This window comes from Onychomys torridus, chromosome 2 (assembly GCF_903995425.1).
Source record: "Onychomys torridus chromosome 2, mOncTor1.1, whole genome shotgun sequence".
Taxonomy (NCBI): Eukaryota; Metazoa; Chordata; class Mammalia; order Rodentia; family Cricetidae; genus Onychomys; species Onychomys torridus.
This window is the reverse complement of record NC_050444.1, coordinates 140,532,304-140,542,661: the sequence shown is the minus strand read 5'-3', so window position 1 is coordinate 140,542,661 and position 10,358 is coordinate 140,532,304. Positions and strand designations below refer to the sequence as shown.

The 10,358-nt window shown below is 42.6% G+C and overlaps 1 protein-coding gene across 1 annotated transcript in view; it reads left to right on the top strand.

Annotated features, from left to right (window-relative positions):
• The first annotated feature begins 204 nt into the window (after positions 1 to 204).
• Positions 205 to 10,358, top strand: part of LOC118577334 (zinc finger MYM-type protein 4) — a 127,414-nt gene continuing 117,260 nt past the window's right edge. The window contains exon 1 of the mRNA XM_036177489.1: positions 205 to 619. Within this exon, the coding sequence (XP_036033382.1) occupies positions 581 to 619 (39 nt within the window). The 5' untranslated portion in view covers positions 205 to 580. The remainder of the gene's footprint in view (positions 620 to 10,358) is intronic.

Genomic DNA, 10,358 nt, shown 5'->3' with positions numbered 1-10,358 from the left:
AGATGGCCCTTTCATTAAGATCTCAATCTGCCACCATCTCTTCGCCATGGTCCCTTTAAGGGAGCGGCCATAGTTGAGTGGTGGGAGCAGCTGCTGGCAGCAACAAGGCGAGCGGGATTTGGCCTAGTCTAGGCCACTCACCGCGCACGCTCAGGACCGGGGGCTTGGTGGGAAAGGGAGGCGGGGCTTGTGGCGCGCCTGCGCACTAAGGGCGCGCGCAAGGGGCTGGTTTGGAGATCCCTTTAAGAAACCACAGGCGGAGGAATTTCTCTGAGAGAAAATAATCCTACTCCCGGGGCCCCTTGGAGGCCATTAACCCCCCGAGTCCCGGCCCTCCCCTGCCCCGGCAGGCCCTCGTGCCCACGCGCACGCCGGTGGGACCCCGGGAGCTGCGGCCGGCGCGCGGGCCTCCGCCCCCCTCGTCACTCCCGCGTCAGGCCCCGCGGGGGCCGCGGGGACCGGACCGTCGCGAGCGAAGCGCCGTGTCTGCAGTGTGGGCGGGGGCCGAGAGGGGCCGCGGCCGCCGCCGCCGCCGCCGCCGCCGCGCCGGGAGCCGCCGCGGTTCCGAGCGGGGCCCAACATGGCGGAGCAGGAGGTGGAGACCGGCCCCCGAAAGAGGGTAGGTGAGGTGAGGCCGCGGGCGGGCTCCGGACTGCGGGCGGGCAGCGGGCGGGCGGGGGCGGGGCGCGGCCGGCCCCCGTCGGCCCGGGGCTCCTGGGTGGCGCGGTGGCGGACGGCCCGCGGGACGGGCGGCCCGAGGCGGCCCCGGGGTCCTCCCGGCAGGTGGGACAAAGCTGGGTGGCCGGCGGGGAGGGGGGGAGGGGCGGGGGCCGTGGTCCGCTGGCGTCCCCTCCCTCCTCCAGCTAGGTAGTGGCGGTGCGTGCGTGCGTGCGTAGTCGTCTGGGAGCCTGGGGGACGCGAGGTGTCAGACTCCGCTTCTGCATCCTGGAGGAGAGCGGAGTCGGTGGAGAAGTTTCTCCGGGGAGAGGTCAGGTGGGGGCAGCGGTGGCGGGAAGAAGTCGTGGCGGGGTTGCCTTCTGCGGAGTCACCGGGAGGGTGCTGCGGGCACACCGGAGCCGGTTCATCTTCCTGCTCCCCCTCCCCTCCCCCGTGACCGTTATCACGATCCAAAGTGGACGTGGAGCTCTTCACCCCAGAAGGAGTTGGGTTGTGGTCTTGACGCGGGAGGAAGGGTTTTGGATAAACTAGGGATGTGTTGGAGTCCAGCTTCCTTACCTGCAAGTGACAAGTCTTGTCGTCAGGAGGTTGTTCCCAGCCAGCCAGCCTGCCTGCCTAGGGGAAGCCTTGTAAGCTTTTTAAAAGTTTGTCTTGAAACTTAAAAAAAAATAATTGTGAGTGATTTTCTTCAGATGGAGAACAGTACTATCGATTGAGCTTTTCAAGGCGTTTCTTTTACTTCCTCTTGCCAGCTTGTTAACCATCAAGTTTCCTATCAGGAGCCTTCCTTTTTGGAAAAGATCTCACAATGATGAGTTAGTTGTTAAGACAACCTGGTTAAAACATTGCCACTGACTCTCAACCGAAATACTTCTTCATTCAACATAAAACAAGTGTCTATTCAAAGATATATACTGTTAACATACTGAGTGCTGACTGTGTGTCTGACCCTGTGTGAGGTGCTTTGTGAGAAGTTCAACTCAATAGGAACTCTGCAGCCCATTAGTGGCTGAAGAAATGTAGATTTATTTATTCTGTAATGAAGTCTGCAAAGTCCAGAGTTTTGATCTGGGATTTGAATACAGGGTTGCCTCCTACAAATGCTTGTATTGGGTGCCACTTAAGTGTTTTTGTTTTTATAGTTTTTTTTTTTTTATTTTATTTTACTCTTCCAGTGCTGAGCCTTGAATAATCCAGGGCTTTAACCTCTAGGAGACAAGCCTCTACCACTGAGGTGCACTCTTAGCCCTAGGGAGTTTGTTTCTCTTCTTAAAATCATAAAGGATACACCAGATGTTTTCCCTCAACAGTTCATTAGGAAACTTTATAACTATCAAGACAAGTAAAAATACAGTTTTTTTTTTTTTTTTTTTAAGAGCTGAGGATCGAACCCAGGGCCTTGCGCTTGCTAGGCAAGCGCTCTACCACTGAGCTAAATCCCCAACCCCCCAAAAATACAGGTTTAATTCAGGGTGCAACTGCATACCCAAACGCCTAGATTCTACTATTGGCTTTTTTTTTTTGGATACTTGTTTACCACAAAGTTATTTCATTTAGCCATCCCTTTACCTAGTCATTAGTCTTTTAAGTACATTGTATTTTAGTATTTTTTCACAATTAAGATTTAATGTTGGGCTGCATGGTGGTGGAGCAAGCTTTTAATCCCAGCACTTGGGAGGCAGAGACAGGTGGATTTCTGAGTCCGAGGCCAGCCTGGTCTATAGAGTGAGTTCCAGGATAGCTAGGGCTACACAAAGAAACCCAAAACCCCAAACAAACAAAAAGAAAAACAAAACAAATAACAACAACAAAGAAAAGCAACAAGAAAAAGTTAATGTTGGATGTTAGTCTTAGATTTGCAAAATGTTAGATTCTCGCTGGGTGGTGGTGGTGGTGGTGGTGCAGCACACCTTTAATCCCAGCACTCAGGAGGCAGAACCAGGCTGATCTTTCTGAGTTCGAGGCCAGCCTGGGCTACCAAGTGAGTTCCAGGAAAGGCGCAAAGCTACACAGAAACACTGTCTTGAAAAACCAAAAAAAAAAAAAAAAAAAAGTTAGATTATCTTCCTATCCGGTCATAGAATGGATTAAGCTTCATAATAGTGTGTCCAAATAGCTCATTTAGAATATTGATATAGAATGCATAAGTTTTGAAATTCTGAATTGTTCTCAATTTGTGATTAGTAGTAATCTATATCTTCATTATCTTGAGTGAATGTGTTTAACATGTATGGTCTACTAATTGAAATATAAAGGGTAAATTAACTGGTGTAAATTCAGAGAGAGATACTCATTTGCTACTCATGCTGTTGTGATTTGCTTTATATAATGTCTTAGAAAAATCTAAGTGTTTTGCTAACAAATTAGATTTTTTAGTATATTTTTTATTATAGGTTACATTTAACAGGTAGAAAACTTGATTGCAGTCAAAACTTTATTGTTAAAGCAGGAAATGGCCATGGTTTTAAATTCAGGACTCAGAATGCAAAGGCACGTGAGGCCAGCTTGATCTACACAGCGAAGTTCCAGGCCAGTCAGGGCTGCATTGTGAGACCCTATCGAAAGAAGTAACACCTTTTTTCCTTCTCGGTGCTGGAGATTTATGCATTGAACCTAGGGCTTTATGCATGCATGCTTTACCATTGGGCCACCTTTCAGCTTTCAAACATCATCATCATCATTATTATTTTGTTTTGTTTTTTGAGATGGGTTGTGTGTGTGTGTATGTGTGTGTATATATATCCTTGGCTGTCTTGGAATTAACTCTGTAGACCTGACTAGCCTGGAACTCACAGAGATCAGCCTACCTCTGCCTCCTGAGTGCTGGGGTTAAAGGTGTGCACCACCACTCCTTGACTCAAACACGATTTTTAACACTGAAACGCATGGATCACTTGCATGTGATAAATTGTTTGCATTCAATGTATATAGATTTAAAGGTTTATTATTTTGGCCCGGTGGTGGTAGTGGCACATGCTTTTAATCCCAGCACATGGAGGCAGAGGCAGGCTGAGCTCTGAGTTTGAGGCCAGCCTGGTCTACAGAGTGAGTTCCAGGAGAACCAGGGCTACATAGAGATATCCTGTCTCAAAAAACTGGAAAAAAAAAGATTATTTTTATTTTATGTGTATGAGTCTTCAGATTGTATGTCTGTGCATCATATACGTGCATGCATTGTCTACGGAGGTCAGAAGAAGTTGGAACCCCTGGAACTGGAATTATAGATGTTTGGGAACCATCATGGGTGCTAGGATTCAAACCCAGGTCATTTGGAAGAACAGCCAGTGTTCTTAATTGATGAGCTATCTCTTCAGATGCACTGCCCAACATATTAAAAAAAGATTCATCTATTTTTATATTTTATAAGTGTTTGCCTACATTCATGCCGGTGCCTTTGGTGGCCAGAAGAGGGCATTAGATACTCTAGAATTGTAGTTATAGAATGTTGTGAGCTGCTGTGTGGGTGTTGGTAACTGAATCCAGGTCCTCTGCAAGAGCAGCATGCATTCTTACCCACTTTCCAGCTTCTACGTTCAATATATATATTTATTTTTTATGTGTATGGGTATTTTACCTGCATGTATGTTTGCACTACATTATAGTGCCTGTGGATTCCAGAAGAGGGGTTTGGATCCCTTGGGACTGGCGTTCCAGACAGTTAAGAGATGCCAGTGAATGCTGGGAATTATAGTTGGGTCCTATAAAAGAACAACCAGTGATCTTAACTGCTGAGCAGCTGGTTGAAATATTGAAAATCTTGGATATTTTCAATAGCTTTTGCATCCATAATCCATTTTATTGTTGGTAGTTGGTTAAGATGTTCAAAAAACGTTGATTTCTGTGATACAGATCCCGCCCCCCATCCAAAATATTAAATTCCATTATAGGCAGATTGGTGGGAGCTGTTTACTGCAGTTCTCATTTTGAAATTTTTTGGAAACAGAATCTCATCTTGCCCAGGCTGACTTTGAATTAGATTTGTATCCATGGTTTACTGTGCACTCCTGCCTCCTGCTTCCATTTTCCAGGAGTTGGGATTACAGGCATGTGCCTGCATGCCTGACATGTAATATTTCTTTTAAGAAGGTTTGTGCCTTCTTGCAGTTATCTACATATACCTGTATGCTGCATAAGGTTATTCAATCTGAAATTTCATGGATGAAGTGGGATTTAAGATACTTGACTGCTGGGGTTGGGGATTTAGCTCAGTGGTAGAGTGTTTGCCTAGCAAGCATAAGGCCCTGGGTTCGATCTTCAGCTCCACACACACAAAAAAGATACTTAACTGCCTTTGACCTTTATCATTTTAAATCATTAGAAAGTTGTGTAACACAATTGCTAAATGGTCTTTTTAATAAAAAACCCAGAGCCAGATATTGGAGTGAAAGATGAGAGATCAGAGGAATAGAACAAGCCAGCCCCAAATTCTTTTTTTTTTTTTTAATTCATTTATTTATTATGTATACAGTGAGTGTTCAGCCTGCAGGCCAGAAGAGGGCACCAGATCTCATTGTAGATGGTTGTGAGCCACCATGTGGTTGCTGGGAATTGAACTCAGGACCTCTGGAAGAACAGCCAGTGCTCTTAACCTCTGAGCCATCTCTCCAGTCCTAGCCACAAATTCTTAACACTAAGAAATCCTCAGCTCAAGAGAGCTACTTCCTGTATACATACACTTACATACCTTTCTGTGCCCTGCCATCTTACTTCCTCTCTCTGGCCAGCTACATCACTTATCGTCTGTCTGTACAGGCCTCCAGACCTCTATGGTTGTTAACCAGTGCTGGGATTAAAGGTGTGTGCTACCACTGCCTGACCTCTATGTTTAGTATCATGGCTTGCTTTTTCCATCTGATCCCCAGACAAGCTTTATTTGTTTGAGCACAAATAAAATATCACATTTCCCCCTTTTTCTTGTCTAAAATTTAAAAAAATTTAAGAAAAACTATATACTATAATAAGTACAATAACTATATACAATATATACAGGCAATGTCTAGTCCATTTGCTTTTGACAATTTCAGCAAAAATATTCCATTATCTATCTTATTTTGTGAGTCCAAAATGTACTTAATTCACTTTCTATCTTAACCTTGTATTACCAAAACTATCTTTTGATGTCTTTCAAACTTAGACACTTTGCACTTTTTTAATGAGTTTCTTTTCTGAATTTGTTAACAAGGAAAACTCTATCTAATCTTCAACTCCCTCAGAGACCCGAGAAAGAAATAATACTACCTAGTTAAACAGGAAGTGCAAACAAGCAACTTCCAAAAAATGTGAAGAATGACAGAAACAGCTGGCTGCCTGGACAGTCACCCAAGGTTCCTCTGCATCATTGGCCTACAGGCTTAGCATATCTGACAGACTCATCTGTGAAACAGGATTTTCTAAAGAGCCTTCCTACCTTATCTTGGCAAGGTGCAGCAGTCCTTTCTTTTATGTCCTGCTTGTCCATTTGGACAGCATGCTGTCAGCAGTTGAGACAAGGACGCTTTCTTGCCCAGTGGATAACTATTGCCTCAATGAAAGTAAACTCTGTATGGAGTTTCTTTAATGCCCATCATCTTCTCTGAAGTAGATTGATACTACCAGGAGCAGACCTGTCTCATTGTCACACACACAAAAAAATCTGGGGCTGGAGAGATGGCTCAGGGGTTAAGAGAACTGACTACTTACTCTTCCAGAGGTCCTGAATTCAAATCCCAGCACCCACATGGTGGCTCACAACCATCTGTAATAAGATCTGGTGCCTTCTTCTGTGTACATAATAAATAAATAAATCTTTAAAAAACAAACAAACAAAAAGGGCCAGGCAGTGGTGGTGCACGCCTTTAGTCCCAGCACTTGGGAGGCAGTACCAGGTGGATCTCTGTGAGTTCGAGGCCAGCCAGGACTACCAAGTGAATTCCAGGAAAGGGACAAAGCTACACAGAGAAATCCTGTCCCCCGAAAACAACAAAACCAAACCAAAACAAAACAAACCCCCTATGTTATTAAAACATCTTAAATGCCATATTCTGTAGATCTCTGAAGTGTTTCAAGATGACCTGTCTATCCAAAATGTATTTCTGCTTGACCTTGAAAACACCTAATATGACTCCAAGTTAGAGTGTATTGACTAACTACTAACCTGCATTTCTTTTCTTTTCTTTCCTTTTTTAAAGATTCATTCATTCGTTTAGTATACAGTGTTCTGTCTACATGTATGCATGCAGGCCAGAAGAGGGCACTAGATCTCAATACGGATGGTTGTGAGTCACTGTGTGGTTGATGGGAATTGAACTCAGGACCTCTGAAAGCACAGCCAGTGCTCTTAACCGCTGAGCCATCTCTCCAGCCCTCGATCTTACTTAAAAAAAAAAAAAAAAAAAAAAAAAAAAATATATATATATATATATATATGTATGTATATATATAATTTTATTTTTATGTGCATTGTGTTTTTGCCTTGGATGTAAGGATCCCCTGAAACTGGAGTGACAGACAGGTGTGAGCTGCCATGTGGGTGCTGGGTATTGAACTCCAGTCCTCTGGAAGAGTAGTCAGTGCTCTTAACCCCTGGGCCATCTCTCCAGTCCCTGATCTGACTTTCTCTGATCTTAGTTCTCTTCTCCCAGGGATCAAACTCAAGTGTTGAGGCTTGGCAGCATCCTTACCTGCCAAGTCGTCTTCTTGGCTGTAAGAATTAAGAGATTTTTTTCTTTTTTCTTTTCCTTTTTTTTTTTTTTTTTTTTTTTAAGTTGTTAATGCCTGCATCTCAGTCACTGCTCTTTTGCTGTGAAGAGATCATGGCCAAGACAACTTTTTTTTTTAAAGATTTAATTAATTAATTAATTAATTTTATTTATTGTGTATACAGTGTTCTGCCTGCATGTGTCCCTGCAGGCCAGATGAGGGCACCAGATCTCATTACAGGTGGTTGTGAGCCACCATGTGGTTACTGGGAACTGAACTCAGGTCCTCTGGAAGAGCAATCAGTGCTCTTAACCTCTGAGCCATCTCTCCAGCCCTTCTTTTTTTTTTTTTTTATTTTTTTTTAAAGATAGTGTTTCAGCCTGTAGCTCCAGGTAGACTTTGAACTTGTAGAGATCTGTCTTCTTAGCTTTCTGGGTATTGGAATTACAATCATAAGCCACTGTCCCCCTCTTTTTGAATGTAAGCTTTGTTTGTTTGTTCTTTCTTTGGAAATTAGTACCACAGTTGGGAAATGAACATTGCTTAAAATGAAAATTTAAATTGACAATGTATTACTACATTGAAGCAAACATCCATTTAGAGTAAATCAGCTACTTTTGACTCTTGATCTCATGATTGCACATTCAATATAAGATATAGGCAGGCTTTTCTGTGTTCTGCTTGTCAGCTCTGTCCTGCCAGCTGGTTCCCAGAGAACCACATAGAGACTTATTATTAATTACAAATGATTGGTCGATAGCTTAGGCTTGTTACTCACTAGCTCTTATAACTGAAACTATCTCATATATTTTTCTTTTATTTATTTAGTTTTGATTTATTTTATTTTATTTTTTTTTGAGACAGTGTTTCTCTGTGTAGTTTTGGTGCCTGTCCTGGATCTCACTGTGTAGACTGAACTCACAGAGTTCTGCCTGGGTCTGCCTTCCAGGTGCTGAGATTAAAGGTGTGTGCCATCACTGCCCAGCTCATATTTTCTTATCCATGTTCTACCACTTGGTGGTACCTTTTTTCAGCATGACATGTTCATCTCCAGCTTCCTCTGTGTTTTGCTGGCAGGCCCCCCCCCCATGATTTCTTTTTGTCCACTAATCCCTTTTAACTTCTACTGGCCTAGCTATTGGCCATTTAGCCCTTTATTAAACAATTGAGAGTAACAAATATTCACAGTGTACAAAAAGATTGTTCCACAGCAACAGTCGATACTGAAAAGGGGTACTATTCGTCACATGAAAATTAGAATGCTGATTACATAGTTCTTAGGTTTCTCATTTCTGTCCTTTTAAATGATAAACTATTCTTAGGCCCAACCTCAGTATCAACATCATCATTGCTTTGAGCTGTATTTGTATCATATTTCTCTTATGTGTCCAAACTCATACAGAACAATGAATTCTTGGTTGCAAAAGAGGATTTATTTTTGTACTTGTCTTTCATCCCCACCATCCCCTTTGATTGGTCTGTTAATTCACTTGATTCAGTCATTTCATAGTATATACATAAGATATCATTATATACCCAATAATCATGTAATTATAATTTGACAAAGTAAAAATGAAAAAAATACACATAAATCTTAACATTTTAACTGTCTTCCTTCCTTTTCTTTCTTTCTCTCTTCCTTTCTCTCCTCTCTCTCTTCCTTTCTCCCCCCCACCCCCTTTTTCTTTCTTTCTACAGGGTCTCTCTTTGTACCTTGGCTGTCTTGACACTCACTGTGTAGATCAGGCTGGCCTGGAACTCACAGATTTATCTGTTTCTACACCTTGAGTGCTGGGATTAAAGGCTAACATACCTAGCCGTATTGTAACAATTTAAAACGTATAGTTCAGGGGCCTGTAGAGATGGCTCAGTGGTTTAAGAGCACTGGATGCTCTTCCAGAGGTCCTGAGTTCAATTCCCAGCAACCACATGGTGGCTCAGAACCTTCTATGGTGGGATCTGTTGCCCTCTTTTGGCATAAAGTCATACATGCTGATAGAGCACTCATATACATAAAATAAATCTTAAAAAAAAATGTAGTGCATTCCTGGTGTAATGCAACGTCACCACCTATTTTAGCCCAAATAGAAAACTTATACACTAAGCAGTCGTTTCACATAGTTCTCTCCCCATCCCTGGCAAACTCTAATCTTTCTATCTCTGGTGGGTATTTCATGTGAGTGGAATTTGTCCTGTATGGTATCGTTGATTCACTCAGTATAACATTTTCTTCTTTTTTTGTTTTTGTTTATTCGAAGCTGAGGATCGAACCCAGGGCCTTGCATTTGAAGCACTCTACCACTGAGCTAAATCTGCAACCCCAACATTTTCAAGGTTATATCATTTGTCACATGTATCAGACTTCCCCATTCCCTCTTAATGCCTGAGGGGGGAAAATCCCATGTATGTACCAGATTTTATTTCTTCATTCATCACTTGGTCATGTAGGTTTGTCTGTTGTAATTCTTGTGTAAACATTGTTGTAAAGTATCTGAGTCCCTGCCTTTCATTGTTTCGGATAAATACTTGGCAGTGAATTTGCTAGGTTATGTGGGGATTCTGTGTTTGTCATTTTGAGGCACCAGAGGACTATGGTACTTACTTGCTGTACTATTTTCTACCCATAAGGAATGTATGGAGACTGTAGCCTCCTCATGTCTGCATAAGCATCTCTTACTTTCTTTTTCCTGTGATTATGAAGTAGCATCTTGTTATGACTCAGATTTGCTTGCTTGCTTGTTTTTTTTTTCTTTTTTGATTTTTGTGTAGACATTTTTAATTTATATATTTTTAAAGATTTATTTATTTATTTTTTTTTTGTAGCTAAGGATCAAACCCAGGGCCTTGCACTTGCTAAGCAAGCGCTCTACCACTGAGCTAAATCCCCAACCCCTTTAAGATTTATTTTTATTACATGTATGTATACTGGCTAGTTTTATGTCAACTAGAGACAAGCTAAGGGTCATAGAGTAGGAAGCCTCAGTTGAGAAAATGCTTCCTTA